The 27,627-nt window shown below is 32.4% G+C and overlaps 1 protein-coding gene across 2 annotated transcripts; it reads left to right on the top strand.

The window, feature by feature from the left end:
- The first annotated feature begins 262 nt into the window (after positions 1 to 262).
- Positions 263 to 26,059, top strand: LOC144850104 (uncharacterized). 2 transcript variants are annotated; one of them, XM_078707302.1, is made up of 14 exons: positions 263 to 845; positions 2,974 to 3,070; positions 11,090 to 11,160; positions 12,783 to 12,854; positions 13,313 to 13,373; positions 16,018 to 16,093; positions 16,795 to 16,940; positions 18,096 to 18,527; positions 19,487 to 19,547; positions 20,032 to 20,206; positions 20,662 to 20,750; positions 21,416 to 21,609; positions 22,024 to 23,325; positions 24,077 to 26,059. In XM_078707302.1, the coding sequence occupies exons 1-14, from the start codon at positions 357 to 359 to the stop codon at positions 24,130 to 24,132; spliced, it is 3,321 nt and encodes a 1,106-aa protein (XP_078563428.1). In that variant the 5' UTR covers positions 263 to 356; the 3' UTR covers positions 24,133 to 26,059. The 2 variants fall into 2 exon arrangements, with proteins under 2 accessions (XP_078563428.1, XP_078563427.1); XM_078707301.1 differs by having other exon boundaries at positions 19,484 to 19,547.
- The last annotated feature ends 1,568 nt before the right edge of the window (positions 26,060 to 27,627 follow it).

The following is a 27,627-nucleotide window of genomic DNA, read 5'->3' as shown; positions in this document are numbered from 1 at the left end:
ATGAATGATAGTTTGATACTGTAATATTATAACAAACTAGTTCCAAACGTGTATACTATAAGTATCAAAAGCTGACTCAAGAACAATTTTTATGTTTGTATCTGTATAATCTATTTTTTTGTGTATTTCTATAAAATGTCCATGTATCTCTGAAACATTATAAAGCGCTACTAAAAATGAAAATAAGAATTTCGAAAAAAAACACGTACAAACTTAAATCGCCCCCAACGGCCGACTTATGAAGTGTCCCGGATGATAAGTTTTTACAGCAATGGCGACCCACTGGTGAAAATTACGATCGACTGATAAACAGATAAGTAACACTAAATCAAAGGTTTTTAAGAAATTATAGCACCATGGTGTGCAAAAGGGATGTGTTGTCGTGGTTTAAGGAACTTAATATCTTCAAAAGACTTGACTTTGTGTGTGCTTTGATGGATTGTTGTAACCCCATTGAGTTGCGTTTTCTAGGGACGTACGTAGAAGACCTCTGCCGCAGGGACTACGATCGGCTGAGGGAATTCCAGATAAATGCAAGCAACGTTCAGTATTTGTCTAAACTTACGGACGTAAATGACATTAGAACTCTTGATAAAATGCTTACTAGTTTAGCATTAATGGACTCCACATTTAAGGAGGGAGCTGAGGTGATATTTGATATATTAAAACAGCATACAGACTCGATTTTATATTCCTATCAAACATCGGTGTCTATCGAGCGAGTTATGTTGTTGGCAGTTATGGCTGTAAATCATCCAGCCTTTGAATTCAGCCAAAAACAAGAATTGAGGACTCAGCTATCTGTCCTACTGAAGGCAGTAGAAGTTAATTCACCATGCAACCAGGTCAGTCTTAAATTAATACTACTGACTAAAGATATATATTTCTTTTCTCAGTCAATGCAATGACATAAATAAATTAATAATATAATTAAAAATAAAATGAATGAAAATTTTTATTTCAATAGTGGAAGCGTTATTTATCTTTTTTATGCTGTTTATATGACATACAAACCAAGAATCGTTACTCAAATATTTATTAATGTAAGGTGTAAAGATATTTAATGAACCAACTCTTTTTATCCTAGATAGATGCGCAACACAAGGATGTTTAAACATTTTGCAACGCAAGTGATTTGACCAATCACAAATGATGAATTATTCGAGCAGTCGCTTATCATCGGTCAACTCACTTGTATTGCATCTACGTCCTTACTTTGCGTATCTAGTCGGAACCAAGCTTAAATAAAATCAAACTGTATCTGTATTCAGGGACAGATCCAAAAAGGGCATGCGTCTTCCTTTTTAACTTGACAGAATAATTTGTTTTGTTGTTTTTGTCGTTTCAAGAAATCCTGGATCTGCCTCTCTGGTAGTCTTTCATATTTTGGTTTTGGACAAAATTTCAAGGTCGTCCCTTGTTGTATCTTGCAGCATCTTATGTCATTCAGTACAAAACTTATCTCTAAATGTTATGCGCTCTAAGAAACGCACAATATAATTAGTTAGCTCTAGCCATACCAAGCTAAAACAAACTGAGTTACAGTATAGTGATTACCCTATGGATTGGTAAGGTAATTAGTATTTAAATAATAATTAGTAAAATGATTAGTACTGTAAAATTATCAGTAATATACTATACCTGTCCATTAAAAAAAATGGACATTTTATTGAATGGAATATTAATGGATTATGACGGCGATATTGATTTTATGATTATGAAAATTATCAAAATAAGTATTTAGTAAAACTGAAAATCATAACTAATCAATTTTAAACAACATGAAACTATGCTAAAATTGGAATTAATGATAATTAGGTGATCGCTGTATGGATTATGACACCATTAATAATAAGAAAATATAATTAACATTAACAAGGCCATAGAGTATATCATGGACATCCGATTGCCGTCTCAATTTTTAATTATTTTAATCGGAAAATTGTGAGCAAATATAATGTATGATTTAATATGTATGACATTAATGACAGTGTTGTTGTTATATGGTAACCAGCAAACTTTTTCGCCAGCGGTTGTAGCATATAATGATACACAATAGCAAGTTATTTCTTGGCATTATCAAATAGTATAGCCAAAAACGCAATACAAAACTATGTTTCTAAAGCTCTGTCTACACTATCAAAAGTGTCATGTGCCCAAATATTGTAGTGATATGCCCATATACTGTATGGTAGTGCTATGACATCATCATGTTCATATATGGGCACATCATATTTTTTTGTCCCATAAAGTTTGATAGTGTAGACAGAGCTTTACTCAAAATTAAGTTTGATGAATATTTTTTTTTATTGAAAATGTTCCCAGGCATTAATGCTAATTAACTGTCTACTGTATGTTCAGTACCTAAAATATAAAAGTAATTTAGATAACATAATGTTAAACAATGTTATTTTGGTTATGTTTTTTCAAATGTTTTTATTTCTAATCATAATAATCTCCTCTTGTGCTTCATAAAGTAGATAATTTAAATAGCACATATGCAAATGGCAGGTTCATCAAAATGTTTAAACAGTAAAACGCAATAATCTTGGGAATTCCCAATTCTAACTAATGATGCATTACCATAATATTATGAAAGGATGTATGTGATTGGATAGCCAACATCATTTGTGACCAATCATTTTAGCTCTTATTTATAAATGGTGAAGATCAATCAATCATTTGTAAAAGATCAATAAAAATGTCATAGGTCATATTTGTTTGTTTGAGGATGGCTACAGTACCACCATCAGTATGTAATATTAAAAATATTTACAATTTAAATTTTTTTTCCCACATTCCTACATATTCATTGCAAAATAAGGGTACAGTATAGTAATTTTTTAAGAAGATGTCTCCAAATAAAGTCTTCATTCCTTAATAAATTAAAAAATGGCTGTCCATTTTGATTTAGTAGTTGATACTGTAAGCATAGGATTTTCCAATAAATTTGTTTAATTTATTTTTTTTCAGTGCGATGACATAACAGTAGGTGAAGCAGTTGAAGAAATAGATTGTAACGAAGATCTGTCGGGACAAGCCAGTATAGATCATGTCCATTCAAACAAAGGTATGATATTGTGTTTATTTGCAAAAGTATGCATTCACACTGTAGATCATTCAAATAGCCTGTATTAACATTGTGAATACATACCTGTCTCACGTCATTAAGGTAACATTCACACTCGGTAAACATAACTGTCTGGAATCATTAAATTAGTACAGTATACGTTCACACTGTCAACACCTATTGTACAGTACCTCTTAGCTCATTTAAGTACTGTAGCATGCATTCACACTGAAAACATATCTGTCCCTTGTCTGTCGGATACTGTATTATATACAGTCACACTAAACACAATACCTGTTTCAGGCCATTTACATATAGCATGCATTCAGATAATATGCATTCACACTGAACAAACAGTAACTGTCTCGGGTCATTCAGATAACATGTATTCACACTGAACACTTATATAGTACCTGTCTCAGGTCATTCAGATAACATGTATTCACACTGAACACTTATAGAGTACCTGTCTCAGGTCATTCAGATAACATGTATTCACACTGAACACTTAGTACCTGTCTTAGGTCATTCAGATAACATGTATTCACACTGAACACTTATATAGTACCTGTCTCAGGTCATTCAGATAACATGTATTCACACTGAACACTTAAATAGTACCTGTTTCAGGTCATTCAGATAGCATGCATTCACACTGAACACTTATATAGTACCTGTTTCAGGTCATTCAGATAGCATGCATTCACACTGAACACTTATATAGTACCTGTTTCAGGTCATTCAGATAACATGCATTCACACTGAACACTTATATAGTACCTGTTTCAGGTCATTCAGATAGCATGCATTCACACTGAACAAACAGTACCTGTCTCAGGTCATTCAGATAACATGCATGTTTTTTAAATGCTAGATATAATACAATACGTAAATATACTGTTAACTTAAAATACAGTAGGTTTGATTCTTTATATCAATATTCAATTTTATTGTACAAAGGGAATTGTATGTGGCTATAAAGCATTTAATAAAAATGTGTTTACTGTTTATAGTCATGTTAACAATATGATAGTATGAGGCATAGCTAATTGAATATAAACACATTTTTTTACTGTTAGTATAGTCATCATGTCAACAATTTAATATTGTTATTTAATAATGGTGAACGGAGTAAGTACTGTACAGGTACCTTTGTCAAAATTCATTATATAGTTAGTCATCTTGAATGAAAATGTATTTTATAAATAAAACTGTCTGTCACTGCTATGACTTTGTATTTAATTCTATTCAGACTCGCTTCTTGCAGTAAGTATTTGGGTGTTACAAAAACAGAGACCTTGACAGAGATTAGAAACCTACAGTAACCCCCACTACAAATTCTCAATATTACATTATGTAACGTATTATTTGTAGGTTTTGTTGGGAAGTCTGTTTTTGAGAGAGACCCCGAGTCTTGTGTCTCTGGTATATATTCATGTAGTTCTTCTCACAAAGATTGATTAATATTTTATTTTAATATACTATACTATACTGTAGTACTTTAATTCAACCTAAAAGATACAGATCAAATGGATGTTATGTTACATAGCTTTACCGTCCTTGGGGAATAATATTTGATTTCAAAATTTATAGTAAACATAATAGTACAAAGTTGACAAAGTTCCCAGGCGTGAGATGCAGACAAAACACAGACATGATTGGTTGTAATATAGATGGATGGCTGGATTAATATGATTGTTAGAGACAGGAAAAAGGAAGGAAATAGGAATTGCAATTAGTGGAATGTTCCACTTCTGTTTGAATATGCCACCTTGTATTAAGCTCTGTCTACACTATCAAACTTTATGTGACAAAAAGTGTGATGTGCCTTTATATGGACATGATGATGTCATATCACTATTATATTTGGATATATATCACTACCATATTTGGGCACATCACACTATTTTTATTAGTGTACACAGAGCCTTAGGTCAGGTTGTGTTACTAAAAACTTATGTGACAAAAAATGTGAAGTGCCTATATATGGAGATGACGATGTCATATCACTACCATATTTGAGCATATCACTACCATATTTTGGCACATCACACTTTTTTTGTTAGTGTGTACACAGAGAAGAAAATTAGTAGCTACTCTGGCTGCGATTGCCTTAATACTATGATATTCCTACTATTCAGTATTCTTTTATTGGTTTCCACTTGGACAAACTCAAGGACGTCCGTGCAACTCTAATGAGTTGACCAGTCCAATTGCGGTGCACATACGCCATGCCCTTGCGCTGCGTCCAAACGAGAACATAGTCCCATAAGGTACAAACCTGAAGTGACTGTCGAATTAAAGCGTTCAACAAAAACGTTCGTTCTGGTACTGTAGTAGTATTATTTATATTCTGTCTTTATAATGACACTTGAAGTGCTCAAGCATTGATTTACAAATGGTTCAGTTATATAGTTAATTGATAAAATAATTTACATGTACACAGAAATATGCCGTAGGCCGTAATACTAGTAGTAGTATCCATAATAAATAAATAAATAAATAAAAAATGGTGAAAAATTCTAAAGCTCTGTCTACACTACAGTATCAAACTTTATATGACAAAAAAATGTGATGTACCCATATATGGACATGATGTCATATCACTACCATATTTGGGTATATCACTACCATATTTGGGTATATCAAACTTTTTTTGTTAAACTAGTTTGATAGTGTAGACAGAGCTTAAAACTAATGAAGGATAAATTAATTAAATTCTCTGTTAGAGTTTACATAGATTTCATTTATTAATATAAGCCTACTGTACATTATTTTATTGTACTGTACGTTTACTGTTTAATGACCTGTTATGTCCTCCACTGGCATAATACTATTTACATTGCCGTGTGAAATGCAGTGATATGTTTATTGTACACACAAAGTCCCATAAGGTACAGTTAAAGTAGCAATAGATATTGATAGTTATCCCACCATGTTGAGCCAGGTTGACAGGTCATAATCAATGTAAATACTTGTTTATGGGTGAAGTATCAAATATTTGCATAGACCAACCATTGTGCTTTACAGTACAGTAGGCCTACCGTTGTATTTGATATTTTTATCACCTACTGTACACTGTACTACAGGCAGTATTGTATACTTGTAAGGCATTCATTTCAACTTTCCAGAATCGGGACATCTTGGGCTACCCCAAAAGTTTTTTTAATAAGAAATCTCAATATGGAATGATTTTGGTATCTTTTTTGACCAAAATTCTGGTTATTGAAGAAATATCTGGATGATCTCAAGGAGTCTAGTATTGGAAGAAAATACAATTTGTTTTGTTTGTTCATAGTTTTTAATTTACCATTGCCATAAAAAAATACAATTGGTACTGTATTTATAGTGGAAGTAAAATAATTTTAAAAATATGATAAATAAAATAATAATAATTATAGCACCTACAGTAATACAATTTGTATAGCACTTTACACACAAAAGTGATCCTGATTGTTCCCAAATTAATGCCTCGGAAATGACCATTTGACCACTAGAGTGAGTACTGTATAAACAATGAATTTAACACCCTCTACTCTGATGTTTCCATTGTGTGCAATGTTGTTGTACAGGCCTGTTATTTTGTTATTCAAAATCAGAGTTTAATTTCAAAGTGCAATCTGATAAATATTGATTTCTAACCATTGAATACAGTATAATATCAACATCAGTTTCAATACACTGTAATTGTTTAGTGTTATTATTGCATTTTGACCCAGATTTAAATTGTAAATGTCAAAACAAAGCAAAATAAACACATTTTGCCTAGACATCATCAGCCTATCGAGAAATAAAAAGAATATTTAAATTCAAACAATGATATGTACAACAGAGGTTGGAACCAATTTTAAAATTTTAAATTCTAAATAGCTACATACAGAGAATATGACATTTGTATACTGTAATTCATGCAGAATTTTATGCTTATATGGACATATGGTACAAAAGGCTTGTTTTTTCGTGTAAATAACCAACCAATTTAAAGTTAATACAACACAAAATGATAATTTGAACAGTGCATGTTTGATTAAGTCAAAGTGAATTCAATTCAAAGAAATCAATTAACATTGTAGCGAAGTAACAAATCCTATGTGATGTACAGTCTAACCTAATACAAAAAGAACATATTGTATCCAACCTATTGACAAAAAATAGCCTCTGATTGCACTTGGTCAATGTTTTCAACATAGCCTAACCTACCACTACTAATGGTAGTGTTCATTTTACTATTTAATTATAATTTCTTTCCTTTTTTGTATACCGGTTATTTGGTGTCAATTTATTCCGGTAAATCTTGCTGAAAAATCCAGCTCGGAGACAACAATAATAATGTTCGTAAAGTGATGATAACTAAATCATAATTCTAATCTGACTAACAGAGCATAAACAGTCGTCATTACATAGCCATTAAATAAAATACAGTACCCATCCAGTGTTAGTCCCATGGGATATCTTGCTGACAGTGGCTAATGGATTGTATACTGTACTACCACCATACAGTCGCGTGACATGCACATATGAATATATACATAATGTAATTTTATTAAGTGTTATGCGTTTGGTCTTTAGTTTAACACTGATCTGTCTGGCAATGTAAAAGATGAAAATGATATTTACAGTATATCTTTTCAGTATGTATTTTGACAATAAATGTTATGTTTTTATGTTTTTCATATCCATCAATAAATATCCTTAATTCTCATCATAATCATCATTTATTATCAATCATCATCATTATCATTTTATTATTATCATTTATTATAATTATTATCATTATCCTAGTTTAGTAATCAAGTTTCTCAACTTTTGTCTTCATATCATTCTTATCATAAATGTGTCATCTTCATCATCTTCGTCAATGTCATCGTCATCATATCATTCATATAATGTGGCATCATCATCTTCATCAACATAATCATTATCATCATCATCATCATCATCGTCATTATCATCATCTTCATATCATTCTTATAATGTGTCATCATCTAACTTTTGTCTTCATATCATTCATTATGTGTCATCGTTGTCATCAATGTTATCATCTCCTTAATATATCTTCATCAACATCATCATTATGATCATCATCGTCATCATCATCATCATCATCTTCATATCATTCTTATAATGTGTCATCATCATCATCATCTAACTTTTGTCTTCATATCATTCTTATGTGTCATCGTCGTCATCAATGTTATCATCTCCTTAATATATCTTCATCAACATCATCATTATCGTCATCATCGTCATCATCATCATCATCATCATCTTCATATCATTCTTATAATGTGTCATCATCATCATCATCATCTAACTTTTGTCTTCATATCATTCTTATGTGTCATCGTCGTCATCAATGTAATCATCTCCTTAATATATCTTCATCATTATTATCTTCAATTTTATTCCTATTAATATTTTATGTAGAGACTTACTGATATACTGTATACAATCAGTTTAGTTACAATTCTTCTATTTTCTTTTCAATCCAGTACAGCCAGTAAATATGTACAAATGTTAATAAACCTAAAGTCAAAATCACATAATGTTGTTAACATTTGCTATATTTATCACGTCAGGAACATAAAATATATAAACATGTCGTCTTGTCAGCTTTGTGCTGATGAAAGGTCAATTAGTCGAAGCAAACATCAGATAATAAAAGTAAAAACAGTTGCTCAAACCATCGGTGGAATTTATACACTACTGTATAGTAGATACTGTACATTACAAGTAGCTACTGTATACAGTAGGTTACTCAGTCGAGGTGTTGGTGGCTACTTTAGTTAAGCTTGATTCCCACTAGGACGTAACGCAAGGATGTAAACGTAAGGCAAGCGTGTTGACCAATGACAAGCGACATTTTTTTTTTTATTGGGTCTCTAATGAGAACCAAGCATTATCGTTATAAACCATATTATTAGGGCAAAAACAAAAAAAAACTTAAGCGCCACCTACCTTCCCTGATTTTCGAGCCACATCTGTTTAAAAAAAAATAAACATTTTAAAACCACAATTAAAAATTTGATTATAGCAAGCTTACAGGAAGAATTTTATTGCATTGAATGGTTTTCTTAAAAAACAGCTCCCTCTTGGATCCGCCAACTGATCTTCGCTAAGTAAATTAGTTAAACAACTGGACAATGATAGGAGCCGTCCAGGCATTTGGTCCAGAATGGGAAATGATCGGAAATCTGGATTTAAGGTCACTTTAAGGTCATTTATATAATCAAAACTAGGACTGTTTATATGCATACTGCATTACTCTTATTGAGCATAATATAAAAATAATTTTAATATTGTACTAATAAAGTATATACAATATTTTTATTTTAAATATAAACTGATTTAAGAATTTTTTATTACATCTAGCAATTTTTTTTCTTCTGTTGACATTTTGGTTAATATATTTTTCTCTTTCGGAAACATAAGTCCATATTAAAATTACAAAACATCTACTACTACTACTAAGAACTATCTAAATCTACTACAACTTGTCTTTGCTTTTAAAAAAATTATAATTTTCCACATACTGTAATGTCAAATTTATTAATTATGTCATTCCTTGTAATTGGCATAAAAACATGATATTTTTTGCTTTATAATTTCAATGTTATTATTTCAACATTTTAATTATCATTCCTGTATCATGTAAAATTGTATGTCACTTGCTAGTTTTCTCATTGATTTTGTTCGTTGTCAATTTGTTTACTCAGCATCGTTATCGTCTACTCTATCATATCATAATTAAATTAAATCTGCAATTTAAACAAGTCCGCAAAACATTAACGTTTATATTCCATTATAAAGCAAAAATCGATAAGGATTTTACTCGATCATAAAAATTCAAAATATACAGACTAAAAGATGCCTTGCAATAATATTTTATATTCTATTTTTAGATTATAATTGATAACCTCAGCTGTGTAAAATCAATATGATGGCCACACTATGTTTGTGTTGAATATCTTGTTACATTGTGTTCCTTTCAATTGTGGGTTCGTTGCCCAGAAAAATACATCATTTGTAGGCTTGTGTGTTCCTTTAGATTCATAAAATCTTTTTTTTTAATGGAGTCTGCACAGATTTTTGCTTTTAATATGGATTCTAAGCTATGAAATAAACTATAAGCTCTGTCTACATAGATCTAGTTTGACAAAAATGTGATATGCCCAAATATGGTAGTGATATGCCCAAATATGGTAGTGATATGCCCAAATATGGTAGTGATATGCCCAAATATGGTAGTGATATGCCCAAATATGGTAGTGATATGCCCAAATGTGGTAGTGATATGCCCAAATGTGGTAGTGATATGCCCAAATATGGTAGTGATATGCCCAAATATGGTAGTGATATGCCCAAATATGGTAGTGATATGCCATATTTATTTATTAGAGTATGTTCTATAGTTTGTACAGCCAATACCGGACTCTCTAAAAACCGGAAACTCTTCCAAAACCAGACTTTTATTGACCTGTCCAAAAGGTCCCAAATTCATTTTTACCATTAAAAACACATTCTGAATACCAGACTTTCGAGAAAACCAGACATATTAGCCAGCCCAAAGGTGTCCGGTATTGGAAGAGTTGACTGTATATTGTTTCATAATGTCATCATATCCAATAAATGAACTACTGTATATTAAATGTTGAATTTAGTTACTGCTATGTTTTAGTATTTAAAGACAGCGTCTTACGACAAGGCCCGAAGATTTGTCTCATTGGCAGAAAACTCCCAATGACCTAGAAACTACGGCCGACGCTATAAAAATGCCTCATCGGACAGCACCGACGAGTCAAGACGTTTTGTTGGGCCTCGTCGTACGACGCAGTCTGAGTTGGCCTTTAGTTGAAGAAATTCTTCAAATACTTCATTAGTATTGAGTATTTGAAGTTAATTTGGTATTTAAAATAGATATTAATGTTTGTCTTTCTATCCTGATCGTGAATTCAATTTACTTGTATGTGGACCTGTATCGATCCATTATTAATATTCATATTTAATATTCATCCACAGTTTTTGTTCAGAATATCAAAGTAAACGGTTTTAATCGTTCATCTGAAAATCGTTATGAATACATTTTTCAGGTAAGCATTACTAATTTTGTTTCATTATTATTCAACAAAACTGGTTATAAAGTTTATTTTGTGCCTAGGTTACATGGATAAACTGACAATAGCCAATGCTCTCGTTAGGAAGAGCTACAGTATGATACAGGAAAAATAAAATTACCCCTCTGTAATAATGGACTCGTGTGGGCTTCCCTAAGATTCCAAATTCATTTTTTTTCCGTATCACATGCTTTTGTTGGTTATCTATACACCACTGTTGGTTTTGTATTTAAAATATGAAAACAACATATTAATAATGTTATTTAAGAAACTAGGCCAACGCAACATGAATGATTTGAGAGTTTTGTTCTCATTTACACTAATGGCAACAATGTGTTGATGTTATTAATATCAAATCTCAACATAGATACAACATCAATGTTATAATGAGCATATTGTCCTAATTTATTACAGCGATGACAACATTGTTTCAAATAACAAAGTGTAAATACGTAATCCATGTTGTGTGTATGATCTCATTTTATTACCTTATTGTTGAGATGGTCCCGTCATCATGTTTCATTTTGTTGAGGTCGTCCCATTAATTATTTAATATTTTCTTATGATTCCTGATCTTTGATTGGAAATGATCTTACTATTACACTTAAATACTAAATTTTAAAATTAAATTTACAATTATCTGCCACACTTTTATAAATAACACACATAATTATTCTACTACAGTAATATTTGTTATTACAAATGGTGTACTGTGTATAAGTTGACAGTAATTTGGTAATACCATGGAGCTACTCGATGGTAATATACTACTATGTAGACGTATTATGAGTCACTGTAAATGAAACAGTATGAATATGATATGTTTACCTAAAAATAATTGCTAAAATATCTTAATTAAAAGAGAAAACAAATGTAGTTTACTGCAGTAGAATACTTTTGCTGTTCTCTAAACATTATTTTCATCTTTAATTTAATATTTTAAACGTTTTAGTCTATACCATCTTATTGCTAAAGAGGATCCAGTTTGTTAATGAAATTATTATAATTGTAATGTCTGTATTGTTGAGGTAATCCCACCATGCACCTGGTCACCTAACTACGGTCATTGAAAATCAGATTTCAAATAATGTAACATTACTACTGTATAAACATAAATTAATATTTAATTTTTTTAATTTGTTTATTACAATTACAAAAATAATATAAATTTATTATAGACTACAGACCTGTACTTCTAAATCATAAGTGTTTTTAGCTGTTTTAAAATTACTGTAGAAATATAATCATTGTATCCATGTAATAATTTGCTGAATCCCATGGTTATTTATTATTATTTTTATTGATTTCAACATTATTTTCATGATTTAATGATTCTTTTCCTTTTCCGATACTTATTATTTTTCGCAAAGGGAATTAAAAAAAAAATATCACTTTAGTTACAGCTAGCTAATATATTCCATACATTATATAAAATAAAATGATGCACTGATAATGATATTGAGTTGTTCTTCCCATTTGGGTTTTTTCTTGACTATTCCATTTTATCGGTAGGGGTGTTCAGTTACTTTTTTTTTCAAATTCATTTTATCCAGGTGCCATACAGTTTGTTATTATTCGTTTGTGTTTTTTTTTTTTAGATTACGTGGTCAGACAACTCAGTGACCAGTGTAAGCAAAACGCATGTCCAGTTATTTGAATTCCAATGCAAGGCAAGTTTTGTTTTTAATCATTTAAAAGAAAAATATTAATCTAACCTGTTTTATTATGTCTCTAATCTGGCTTAAAGATTTTCACACTGAAAAAATTTTTTTTACATTTTTTTTTATTTTTAACATAATAGTTATTCACTTTGACACAAAAATTGGATAAAAAAAAAATTATTTACCTGAAAAAACTGTAATTTAAAGTCATTGTCAAATTGGTTGAAATTTTGTCTTTTTAAAAGTGAAAATGTTATTTTCTTTCTGATAAACTTTAATAACTACAAAATGGCTCATTCAAAATCTGATTTTATTAATCTTCATTTTTCATGTTTTTGTGGGACAATACATCTTTAATTAAAGATGCATACATTTACAAATAATTTCAAAATCACTGTACTTTTAAGGATTTTGTCAACAAATTAGCAAATGATTAACTTAAATTAAATTAAAATTATTTTCCTCAGTTACTGAATCTTTTTCCTGAGCAAGCAGGCGAACATAAATCGATGATGCCATACCTTGAAGGTGAGTGAATTATTATTAATTTTTAAGAATGTAAATATAGTATATTACTTTTTATTATGGTTTACCACTGCGATACCAGAAGAATGGAAAAGGAGTATCTTTAACATTGGTTTAAATGACATTAACCAAAATGCTGAATTTGGTCCTTAAGTACTTATAGTACAGGGATTTTTTCGAAAAATGGCCTTAATTGGAGGTGATAAATTCGGACAACACTATAGCCAACCCCTTTAAATCATATTATGGAGTCACTTTGTTGGGACTCCTGATGTTGTATTCTCCCCACCCCACCCATAATTGGGATTCTATTACTGTGTATGAGTTCAGTAGTACTACAGTAATACTGTAAGATACATGATGTTTAACTTAGTAAATTATCGGACTATTACTTCTTTCACGTGTGTTAACAATACATTTGTTACTTGGTTATTTATTGTTAACTTCTTTCACATGGTTATTTATTGTTTATGACTCAGTAGATATTACATTTATCATCGCTGTGAAGCTTGTTATAATTAAGTCATAATTTATGGTAGACCTGGTTTTCATACTTCTGTTGTTAGTTGTGATTGGTTCGATTCTCCTCTGGTTCGGAATTATGTTGTGGACACGAGATAGACTACACAAACCAATTTGGTAGTTTAGGAGTTCAGTCTACCTGTATTAAGAAAAAAAACTCACCACCCATCAGAAAAAAAACTTGATGATGGTGTTATGTTGGGATGCTCACACTAGAGGGCGTAGTAGACAAATTCTTTTTCGTATTAGTATCTCATTTCGGAGATTAGGGTCATGTCAGTTTGTCGTACAGTAGTAGTTTCAATTCTTCTTTGGTTCTGTATTTTATCAAAATTGATTTTCAGGGTTTCTGAAGGAGCGCATATTTGCTTTCAATCTTAAGCTCTGTCCACACTATCAAAAGTATGATGTGGGCAAATATGGTAGTGATATGATATGGTACAGTATATGACATCATCATATGGGCACATCACATTTTGTTGTCACATAAAGTTTGATAGTGAAAAAACAAAACGTGTATATAATATCCAGTTAAATGAACATTGATTAAACATGTAATGTAATAATATTATTGAGACAATATTTGTTACTAGAATTTACACTATGTACAAAGCCTGTTTTGGTTGCGGGGTTTTTCATAGAAATTGAACCTTGTAGCTACAGGTATGTATGTGAACATTAAATCTTGGTCATGTTCTCAGCAGGCATATGGGTGTCAATAAATAACATGTTACACCCAATTTTGGCCTTAATGTTCAGATGTATCTGTTCAATATATTACATCCTTACAGACATTATTAAAAGTATGTAGACAGTGACTGTTTTATTAAATTGTAATGTGAAACACAGTTGGAATGTTTTCAATTATGTCAAATTTGTTTGTAACATTCGATACGATCATAACGGTTAGACTTCCAACATAGTTGCGTCTATTAAGGGACCATTTCGGACTGGCGTTTTTTATTTTTAATATTAGGAAGCGTTTCATTTGCGACAACCAAACTTCGTCATGTTAATTGTCCGCGTGTCCTCACTCCTCACCTCGACACAGGTTTGATTCTTTTTAGGTCCAGGTGACGGCCGATGACACATTGATTGACCGGACATAGGTTGGTCGTAGCTTACTAAAAGATTAGATTGTATCACAAATATTATCTCTTTTCTCGTTTTCGCAATCGTTGCGCCCTCCTCGGAAATTGTATTGCATTGGAATACTATACTCATAAAATCACAAACGCAAAAATGTTTTCATGTTCGATAAGTTTAATTGGAAAATGTTATGGTTGTTCATTAGTAGATGGTAAATTTAAGTGCAACCTTTACCTTGTATATGGATTTTTGGAATAACAGACTTATCATGTTTTTTAAATCTATTATTACATCCAGATGTGCATGTCGCGGAAGGTCATGTATCTTTAAAATTTATGTTTTTCTGTCAAACCAAGTAAAAAATTAAATAATCATTAAAATAATAATTGTTCGTGATTTCAAAATATGAATAATTGTTTATTTCGCAAATAATTGATAATTAACCGAATTAATATTTACCCCAGTTTGTATTGACCTCTAGGTGACCTTAATTTCTGCTCAAAACAAGGTGACCTTGTAATTATTGGGATATGGGTATAGAAAGAAATGATAATATTAATAAGGTCAATTAAAGGTCAAATCCCATATTTGGTATATTTAACTGTGCACTGTGAACAAGTTTGTGGTTTTATCGAAACCAACAAGTTATATTTAGACCATTACATCATTCAAGGAAATATTGTTTGTCATTTAATTTCTTTTAAAAATGTAATTAAAAAAGAAAATTATTATAGTAGTTAATATTAATTACATATTATTTTGATACAATAATAAAACACATTTTAATGTATTTTGTTTTGTTTTCTTTAATGTTTTGTTTATCCAAAACAAAATTATATTATATCGCTCCTTTCTTCACATCCCCTAGAAAAACTCTGGAGTTTCAACATCATCAGTGTTTTTATTATTGCAGAATTATGGTGTTTTTCTGGGTTTCTAGTCTAAGATTATCAAAGTCATAATCTGTTACTTATTCTGCAATTCTGTTATATTAGTATTATTATTAATATTAATTATTTTAATAATTTATTTGCAGGAAAACGAATTTCAAGTACCGCACATAAAGGAGAACTAGCAGAGAAAACACTACCAGACATTGAGGAATACGTTAGGTATGTAAACACTGGTTTTTATCATTGGCAAAATTAAAGGCAATATCACATGATGAGCTTTTAGTCAAGTATATCAGTATCAGTTCCTATTTAAAGTGTAACATAATTCTTTCTATTAAATGCAATATCTTCTTAATTTTAATTTTACCCTACAGTACTTTTATTAGATAAGCCAATTCCTATCTCTTTCTATAGCTATGTCTACACTATCAAACTAGTTTGACAAAAAAAGTGATGTGCCCAAATATGGTAGTGATTATACCCAAATATGGTAGTGTTATGACATCATCATGTCCATATATGGGCACATCACATTTTTTTGTTACATAAAGTTTAATTGTATAGACAGAGCTTAAGCCCTTTTCTCACAGAATCATGCACCAAGGAGGGAGGGGGAGGGGGGAATACGGGATCCTTTAGAGGGACGAAATGAAGGTCTGAACATAATTTACTCAAGACATAGTAATATTACTAGAATCAATTGTGTCAATATCTTTGCCACAGATTTTCGAAGTACAATACAATGGAAACGGTTGCATATTAATTGCCTATCTATACCGCTATTTTGCCGACACATGTTTTGCTAAAAATAACTTGTGTAGAGCACTATATACTACAGTTTTTTGTTTAATTAGAAGATGATCTGTGATACTCATCACAAACATTTTTTCTTTTTAATTATTTATCGTTTTTTTTTCCAGACAACTAAGCAATCTACCGCCACACATCCTCCAGTGCCATCACGTGGTGGCGTTTTTCTGCCCGTCCAGTCTACCAACAACAACACCGGTAATTCCAAATGTAAACGCCGAACAAAACGTTGTATTGGATCCGCTATCGACCAACTGTAAGTTCCTCGTTTTGCCATTAAAAATGGAAATTCAAAGATATAAAATGTGTTACATTTTTAATGCCTTTCACTGTGAAATAATGATGACATATAAACATACGTTGGCCCATTTTCACAAGGGAAAAGATAATAGCTGCTATACATAATAATATATGCGGCGTTCGTAATCCATTTTACGATCCTGTCTAGTGTATTGTGGTAGTTCTATTTTTGGAACTCTACTTCTGAAATAGAAATAAAAATTTCTATGAATAATATTTATTTATTGGTACGTCGGTAGTTTTATCCATCTCTATGAAAATATCAATTACATCTCATGAGGTCTGTTAAATACATTTATATATTTCTTCTACCTAATTATGACAAGCATTGGATTGAATACAACGCAGACTGCTTATATTTGGTTTATATATGCTAATTATAATATTGTATTAATTAATGCTAATTATAATATTGTAATAATTAATGCTAATTATAATATTGTATTAATTAATGCTAATTATAATATTGTATTAATTAATGCTAATTATAATATTGTATTAATTAATGCTAATTATAATATTGTATTAATTAATGCTAATTATAATATTGTATTAATTAATGCTAATTATAATATTGTATTAATTAATGCTAATTATAATATTGTATTAATGCTAATTATAATATTTTATTAATTAATGCTGATTATAATATTGTATTAATGCTAATTATAATATTGTATTAATTAATGCTAATTATAATATTGTTTTAATTAATACTAATTATAATATTGTATTAATTATTGCTAATTATAATATTGTATTAATTAATGCTAATTATAATATTGTATTAAATAATGCTAATTATAATATTGTATACAAACTTTACAAAGTATGTACACAGTCAACTCTTCCATTAATGAACTCTTTGAAAACTGAAAACTCTCCAAAGACCTGGCTTTTTTTAGGACCGAAAAGAATTCAGAATTTCTGGCGAACCAGACATAATTTATTAGGCCACCACGTTATTGAGAGGTGACTGTAGTATAATAGTATGACCAATGCATGGGTGTGGGTGTAACAATCCCAAACAACTTCTTACATCCACCAATTTTTACAAAGATCATACTATCAGTAAAGTACTGATTTAACTCGCATATTTTGAACATTTTAGGTGATGATTATCAGGTGGTATACTGCGAACAACCATGTGACGTTGGACAAGGGGTCAATGAACAGGCGGAAAGTTTACAGTCCAACGAACAACCTGAAGTGTTCTACGCCACAGACGCCAGTCAAATGGCATGCCACAAGGAAGCAGAGGGAACTGTAAACCTCGCAGAAGGATATCACGTACCCTCTGAAGCGTGTCACATACCTACTGAAGCATGTCACATGCCCGCTGAAGCATGTCACATACCTACTGAAGCTCGTCAAATACCCACTGAAGCATGTCAGTTACCAAAGTCCAGTACCAAGATGGTGTACTCGATCACCGTGACGTCACCTATGGTACACACCACCAATGTACCCGCTAACCTACAACACGTCCAATCAATTTATCCACAGGTTACCCTTGACAACCAAAGACAACATAACAGAGCAGGTAAATATTGTTTGAATACCAAAACCATTATTCATATTGTAGTTCAACGAAACAGAAAGCATATAAAGATGAAAAATTATTAATAGGTCAATTGATTTTGTTGAGTCAGTTTTGAATACTGCATGTATGCCAACATATTTATATTCACTTCTCACATTCATATAAATAATTCAAATTCCGTTATTGGGATATATTTTTCGGGTGATTAAACGATTATGCAGATATTTTATATGCCACGTAATGCAAGACTAAAGGATGATGTAATATAAGGCTGTGTCGTTATCCTAAACGTCTTTTATCTCTTGCGATGATATGTAAAATAAATCTCATTACTATCCTATTTCATTCTTCATAAATTTAGCCTCAAGTCATAGCCACCTCTGACGTAAAAAGAAATAGTTTAGTAATTGGTAACAACTTGGGGAGTCTCATTTTATCCCAGGTTATATTTCTTTTTGATAACATTATACACAGTAACTACCTAAGTTATTGTTGAAAAGTTATCATAGCAAACCAAAATAGGTAATATCATGTATAAATGCAATTTTTGTTTAAACATGAAATGTCAATAAGTAAATTTTATGAAATAATAATGACAGATTGGATAATAAACTTTCCAAATTTCAGTTTAATTTCTTTCTTTTCCAACACCCCCCCCCCCCCCCCCCCCAATAAAAACAATAAAGATAAATATACAGATGAAACATAACCTCCTAGATTGAGGTAATAAATGATGTAAATTATAATATAAGCTATCTATAATTCCAGGTATAGCAATCTTATAACTTATTAGGTACTGTTATGCATTGAAACATGAGATATAGGCCTATTATAAGCCATTACATTGTACCATGATTTTCTACTTTATAAATTTCTTTTTTTTACTCCAAAATGAGATGAGGCACTAGTCTTACTGGAGTCAATACAAGTTAATATTTTTTTCTGTTTGTTGTTAGAAGGAGGTGCCACTTCTCCAAGAGGTAATACCAAGATGCTACCTCCAAGACCTACTAATGCCTGGTAAGGAATGAACACAACATTCTGAATAATTCAAGGAAATTGAATCTATAATTTTATATATCTTTATCTCTTGTGTTCTACAACAAAAATCACATTTTTTCGCAACAAGCTAATGTAGTGGAGCTGTAGCTTGGTGGTTATCATGCTTGCCATCCAATCCCAAGGTCCAAGGTTTAATCCTGACCTAGTGCCAGAGTTCAATCCTGACCCAGTGCCAGGGTTGTAACTCTTTCATTTCCACTCCCTAAGCCTCAAATGAGACTTTGTTTATAAGCATAATATTACTTGTCACTGCCACAAAGTACATTCAAATCACTGGCTGGCTCGTTATACCTATATATATATATATAGTCCTAAACAATTACATTTTGATCCATATAAGATAGCCATAACCCCAAAACGTGACCCAATTTTGATAAGCCCACTGGAACTTATATATTATACAGGGAATCAATTAATTTCCTCTCTTGTTATTGTTTTGAAGGCCAGCATACAATCAGGCTATCTCGTCACATGTGATGTATAACCCACAGTTACAGGTAATGCCATACCCTACGACAGTAGCCAGCGATATGGTGGCGCCTGTCATCCAGGAATGGCTTAAGAAGCAAAGGCTGCACAAGTACAACACCCTCTTCCAGGGAATGACGGTAGAGCAAGTGAGTACAACCTATAGAGGGCAGTAGATATTGAATGTTTTTATCATTATCATTTTAACGGTTAGACAACAATAGGTATCAATATCGACATTAAGATTTTTATAGTTTTATCATCATCATCATCTTTAAATAATCATCATTTTCATAATCATAATCGGCTTCATTATCATCATAATTATCATATTCATAATCATCATAATCATCATCATCATCATATTCATCATAATCATAATCATAATCATCATCCTAATCATCTTCATAATCATCATCATCTTCATAATCATCTTCATAATCATCATCATAATCATCATCCTAATCATCTTCATAATCATCATCATCTTAATAATCATCATCTTAATAATCAATATAATTATCATCATAATCTTTATCATATCATCTCATATTTTCTTTCACCATTTTATCTTTGAAATCAAGACTATCTTCTCATTTTGTAGGTATTGAAGTTAAGTGAACAACAGATTGACTCATGGGATATAGTGACTGGGGCCAAAGGTCGTATCAAGACTCAATTAGAACAACTAAGGTAAGTTGTTTATTGGTTCCAGATTAAAAATTATTAAATGCATATTTTAAGAAATTAATTTTTTTTCCATTTGAAAATATGTTTTCAACATGTCATCCCTGAACTTAATATTTGTTAAATGAATTACTGAGATTTTTCAACCTATGGACAGAACTAGGTCACTGACTATTTATGATGTGTATTATATTTTATGGATGAATAAATTTGTTTACATACAGAAAAAGAAAAGTAGTTATAGATATACTATGCTACAGTAAAAGCGGATACAATACCTATGCACTTAATAGAGATTTCTCCTGAATAGGGGTAATGTTAAAACATAGGTTGCCCTTCATTCATTTTTAACAAAGAGAGTGAGTAGCCGAGCGGTTGAGACAGTGGAACCGTAATTACATAGCGATAATATCGGCAGGAGGTCGCTCACTTGCTCGGATAAGGACTATAAACCATAGGTCCAGTGTACACATCTAGCTCATGTGCACTTTAAAGAATCTTTCGAGACAAGTAGGGAGTTACCCTGGTGTACTTGTACATCACTGCCACTGATTATAACTGGGCCCTCTGGGAGACCAGTGTTTAACTGAAGAGGTTACCCAGTATAAAGATACAACAAACAAGGTTGAATACTGAATAGCATAGTTATTATGTATACTGTTTTCTTCCAGAAAAAATGGCTTTTCTGAATTGAATGGACTTTCGCAATCCATGCCACCATACTATCAAGGAGGAGGGGGGCCAAACAGGATATACTACAGCCCTGTACATCCGGCAATGGGGTACCCACAACTACTGATGCACCAAACATGTGAGCCTACAAGTTCAGATGCCAGCTCTTCTAGCTCTGATGAAAATGAAAGGGGTAATGTTTTGTACTTTTTACATTTTGGTCAATTTGCTAATTCCAAATTCCAGAATTTGATTAAAACTGCAATAACTGCAAGTAAACTTTTGAAAATGTTTTTACTGACAAAATTTAACATTAATATGTTTTAAACAGTTTAGAGTAGAACCCCTATTAAAGGGAAACTTTCACGACCTAACAAAGTGTCCCCTTAATAGGAGTTGGCTCGTGTGTTCAAATATATTTCTTCTCCTCATTAAGTGTCCCAGTGTAGGGGTAACCCCTGAATAGGGGTGTCTCAAATGCTGGATTTTAATGCACTTTATGATATTTACCTCGCCCAGGTAGGAGCAATTAAATTCCCTTCAAATAGTGCTCTACCATAATAATTATTCTGTACACTTGTTTTTATTGCCTGTTTGTACTTACTAGACTCAGAAGGAAGTGAGCATTCAGTACCAGAAACCAGTTTAGCTTGCAGTGTGTCTATCGTTTCAACCACCAGTGATATAACCACTGGACATGCACCAGAACACAATATAGGAACTTTGCAAACACCGGACCTAACCACTACTAATGTATCATTAGGGGCTAGCCCACAGTTGAGCCCTATACAACACACCTTGAATGCCCCTGTTAACGATGAACATGTGCTCAAGATGAACATGGTTAGTCCGGACTCAAACAGTGGACAGACATTTAGTAAATTAACCGAATGTAAAAAACCAATGGATTGTGGTCAAGGAAAACTTGTTAATAATAAAATGCCTGTTTATAGTAATAACATGGAGTATAGACTGAATCCTGCATCTGTAGTGATAGAAGATACCAGATACCCATGTTATACGGAAGGACTAAATCGTGGGCCACCAGTTGGGTGTGTGACTAATTCCGGGCATGTAAACAGGGTGGATATTACGTTTGGAAATGTGCCGATTTCGCTCGCGTCGCCTTGTGGGCGGACCGGAGACATACAGCAGCAAATAGTGTCTGGTGCGGTCGGCTCAAATATGCCAATGGAAAATACGCCGTACTGCGTTGCGCGGACAATGTATTCTTCTCTTTCGTCTCAAAACGCCTACCCAACGAGTAGTCAGCATCAGAATCGGGCAAGCTCAGAGACTTATATCGCTCCGACGACGGTAACGTTCTCAACGACAACTGCACCTGTTCTGGCACTTGGAAATAATAGCACGTATAGCAATGAAAGTACATTAGGCCTTACATACAATAACAATCAGCCTTCTTATGGTGCAAACTCTGTACTTGCATGTACAACGTGTAACTCTACCATGCCATGCGCTAACGTCCCTCCACACAGTAATCTTCACGTTCCCTATAACAGTTATGTACCGCAGGGTGCTGTCACGTACCAGAATTTTAATAACTACTACCACCAAGGTGGAATGATACCACCAAATAGTATATTGAACCAAGGAATACCAAGCAGTCCGCGGTACAGTAACGTTCCTCCGCCACCATTCCAAAATAGTTTACCCGGCGAGTTGACCGCATACGGAAACGGCCACTATGGACTTATGCACCAGCATGGAACTATGTATGTTGGTATGGGTATAGCTGGACATAGGCCTGGACTGGCTGCAGCCCATCATGGACATTTAAGTAATCCTGGAATGGTCAGTACTAAGAAACTGACCTGTTATAATTGTGGCTTACAAGGTCATAGGGCATCTGAATGTCGGGAACAGGGTATGCAATCTTTAACACAACAAAGTAAGTATATAGATATTTCTTAATTTATTATCAATCCCCTTATTTGGAACAAAATAAATGGTATACAATTTAGTTTTCAGTATTTTATGGCATACCATTGTCCATATTATTACTTGGCCAAGTATAGTACTTGCTTTGGCAGAATATGCCTATTGAAATTCAAGAAAATTGGTTCTTTTAATAACTTCACAAATAAAAAAAATATTTTGTTATTCTTTCAACATGCATCTTCTGTTGTATTTGTTTTGCCAAGTACTTCACTCAGTTTCTGAGTGCTTTCATTGTTATTTTGTTTTGCCAAGTACTTCACTCAGTTTCTGAGTGCTTTCATTGTTATTTTGTTTTGCCAAGTACTTCACTCAGTTTCTGAGTGCTTTCATTGTTATTTTGTTTTGCCAAGTACTTCACTCAGTTTCTGAGTGCTTTCATTGTTATTTTGTTTTGCCAAGTACTTCACTCAGTTTCTGAGTGCTTTCATTGTTATTTTGTTTTTTTTTTACCTTTAGTCTTTTGTTCTGGGTCCTGTTAATAAGACAAGTATCAACTTCTATATAGTGACCATGATAATAATACTTCCACTATTTATTTTTTCTTTGCATTTGTGAATTTTGTTATGTCATCATTATCTAAAATGTTTATGAAATCTAATTAAAATTTCTTCAATGTAGGCCTATGGAGTTTTTTAATTTACATATTGTTGCACCAATCTTATTTAAATGTTCACAATTTTGTTTCATTTGTTTTATTTCAGGTCAATACAATATGAATTTTAAACCAGTAGATCAATGTGATACAACAAAAAGCTAGTAATGCATCCATCCTGCTATCATTATTTTTACCTTACTAATATAAAAAATAATATTTAAAAAATAACTTGAAAAATGTCTTGAATATGAATGCTCTTTAGTGAAAGTTTGTGCCATCATTGCGAAAGAGAGTTCCAACGTTACAGTGAAGGAACAAATGTCATTGTGTTTTGCCATCATTGCAAAAGGGATTTCCAAAGTCACATTGAAGGAACAAATGTCATTGGGTTGTGCCATCATTGCGAAAAGATAATTAAAAACTTGTAGTAAAGGAACAGGGCAGCAGTCTGTATGTTATTCTGTCTGTTGCTCTGTTTTGGCAAAAGAGGGTGTCAAGGTTTAGTACAATTTTGTTTTAAGAAAGTTCCGAAGATTGTCATAGTTATTGGTAAAGATAATTATGTTGTGCCTTTGTTCCTAAAGAGGGCTTCAAAATATTGGAAAAATTATCTTGGCTGTTTGTTATTGTTGGAAGAAAGTTTTGAAGTTTGGAATTGTTGCAAAATAAGTTTGACAAAGTGATGATAATGGAATGTCAGTGTGCCATTGTTCTGAAAAAAACAGTTACTAACTATTGTAAGATTCAAAAGCAATTACACTCTGTTGTCATTTTCTACCAATGATACAAGAGACAGCTTCAACAGATACCTGCAAGAGACAGTTGTAGCAGAGAGCTGCAAGAAACAGCTGCAACAGACAGCTGCAGAAAAGAGCTGCAACAGACAACTGTAACCGAGAACTGCAAGAGACAGCTGCAGCAGAAAGTTACAACAGAAAGCTGTATCCGAGAGCTGCAACAGACAGCTGCAGTAAAGAGCTGCAACAGACAACTGTAACCGAGAACTGCAGCAGAAAGTTTCAACAGACAGCTGTAATAGAGAGCTGCAACAGAGAGCTGCAAGAGACAGCTGCAGCAGAGAGCTTGGTGATTACTATGGTGCTTATTTCAGAGACTGATTTGTCTTTAAATACAGTATGTGTAAATAATGTTTATATTATAGAAGTAAGTATTTCCTACCTAATGTTTTAATAATGTTGAGAGACTCGAGTGACCAGTGCATCAAGATCAAAGGTCAGTTGAAGCACAATGTTTGATTTTTTCTAATGATGTACCAAATATGTATAGATAATTAAGAAAGTCAATGATTGTTACAATATAATTTAAGCCATGTGAACATTGAGGGCAGTATGACTTTAACATTGAGGGCAGTACCACTTTAAAGTTGAGGGCAGTACCACTTTAAAGTTGAGGGCAGTAACACTATAATCAACATCTTAAGGAAATATTTCAAATGTGCTACAATATTGTTATCTCTACTAATTACTTATGATGTGATGATAAACTATACACAGTGATAATTAATGAATAACTTTTCCAAAATAGTACTTAAAATGTTCAGCTTGTCCTCCTGACTGATTGGTCGGTCAATCGGTTGATAAACTCATTACTGTTCTTGTGTGCTTATGCATCATATTTCCTATCTGCAGGATAAATATTTATTATATTTATACCATTTCGGACGCGCTTAACAGTATGCCTAAAATAAATATTTGTAAAACCAATTCAGGAAAATACTGTACTGTTAAAATGAGCTTCTTGCCCTTTTTCTAAATACGTTTCTCTGTCTTTTTTTATTTTTATACCTAAGGGTCCATTTTAAATTCATGTCCATAGACAGGAATGCTATACTAAACGTCCGTAACATAAATCACGTTTAAGCTGTTCAGTTTTGAAGATCAAATGTATTGAGAATGGCAATTGTACGTTCTGCATGCGATAAGCATTGTGTTAGAATACAGTACGTGGTGTTATGCTCAGACTGATCATGTGACAATGCAAAGAGAAGTGGATGGGGCTTTGACCTGTGCTAAGGTGAAAATGATTTATTTTGTTTTATCATGTCCACATGAAAATGCTAAAATTGCAATACATCATCACATAACTTACATTCATGGGGTACTTGTTGGTTGTAGGGGGTGGGGTAGAGGGTGGAGTGGGGGGCTGCGTTGGTGATATTCTCAAATGTTACCAAACAATATCAAATAATGAGGGCGCCAAGAGTTTAGATTGTGTTTAACGCATTCCTCTCTGTAGAAATTAAATTGAGTACAAGATGTATTATTTTAATGTTACATTTTAAGGCAATATTATATTATAAGAACCTCTAATAAACAATGGTGGTGCTGTACTTGGTATAATAGTTTCTCGTGGACGTTTTATTTTTTTAATCTGCAATAAAACATGCTGTAGTAAATTCATAATCTCAGTAACAGGACAAATCAGTAATGAACATTACAACTCTCAAAAAGTCAATCATTATATTTTGTCTAATTCAGTTTTCGTACAATACTACCGGTGCTATAACTCAAATATTTTTGTTTTATTGTAGGATATTTAGATTTTATTTTACAGTATATGGAAATTACCGTAACCACCTTGTGTTTTGTTTTTGTCTACTATGTCATGCATACAAATATATATACATAATTATTATATATTTACTCATGTGATTGTATAACGCGGTATACCTACCCAAATGTATTGTATTTTTTACCTTGTTAGAGCGTTCCTCCGTGGTTAGAGGGAGTTGTGTAACTATTTTAAACTCTATCACACAGATTCTAATCTGTGATATTATGAAAAAAGGGTTTACAAATGCAATCTTTATTCGGTGTTAAATGCGTGTACCTTCTAGGGCGTGTACCTTCTAGGGCGTGTACCTTCTAGGGCGTGTACCTTCGAGGGCGTGTACCTTCTAGGGCGTGTACCTTCGAGGGCATGTACCTTATAGGGCGTGTACCTTATAGGGCGTGTCCATTCTAGGGTGTGTACCTTCTAGGGTGTGTACCTTCTAGGGAGTGTACTTTCTAGGGCGTGTACCTTCTAGGGCGTGTACCTTCGAGGGCGTGTACCTTCGAGGGCGTGTACCTTATAGGGCGTGTACCTTATAGGGCGTGTACCTTATAGGGCGTGTCCATTCTTGGGTGTGTAACTTAATCTGGTTCACTTTTGGCCATTTGATTTCTTCAGTGCACGCTGATCCTAACGCGCTTTATATTGGAAATTTTAATAGCGTTGATAATATTGTCTATGTTTTGATTTGTGTAGTTTGGCTTACATTGTATTAAACAATGCACATTTTTCTGGTGTACCAACTCTTATATGACATGAATTTAAGTAGCATTCATTTTATGTTTTAAATAATAAATTGCGATAACTGTCAATTTTCAATTTACTCCGTTCTGTCTTGATATAAATTGTTGCTGTGATATTTACTAGATTAATAATCATGGTAGAAATTTTTATTTTATGTTGCATTACAGATATAAAGTGTATCTTGGTGACATCATATTCACAGATTATGCTCCTCCCTGGTTTTCCCATTTTTTGTTAAATTGCATTTTTGTGTGAAATATGCATCTAATAACTAGGTTACTACTTATTTATATCTACTAAATATCATTATATTAGTTAAATAATGTTTATTTAAGCCGA

Source organism: Antedon bifida, chromosome 8 (genome assembly GCF_963402885.1).
Source record: "Antedon bifida chromosome 8, ecAntBifi1.1, whole genome shotgun sequence".
Taxonomy (NCBI): Eukaryota; Metazoa; Echinodermata; class Crinoidea; order Comatulida; family Antedonidae; genus Antedon; species Antedon bifida.
The sequence above is the reverse complement of the archived record's forward strand: the minus strand, read 5'-3'. Positions and strand labels throughout refer to the sequence as shown.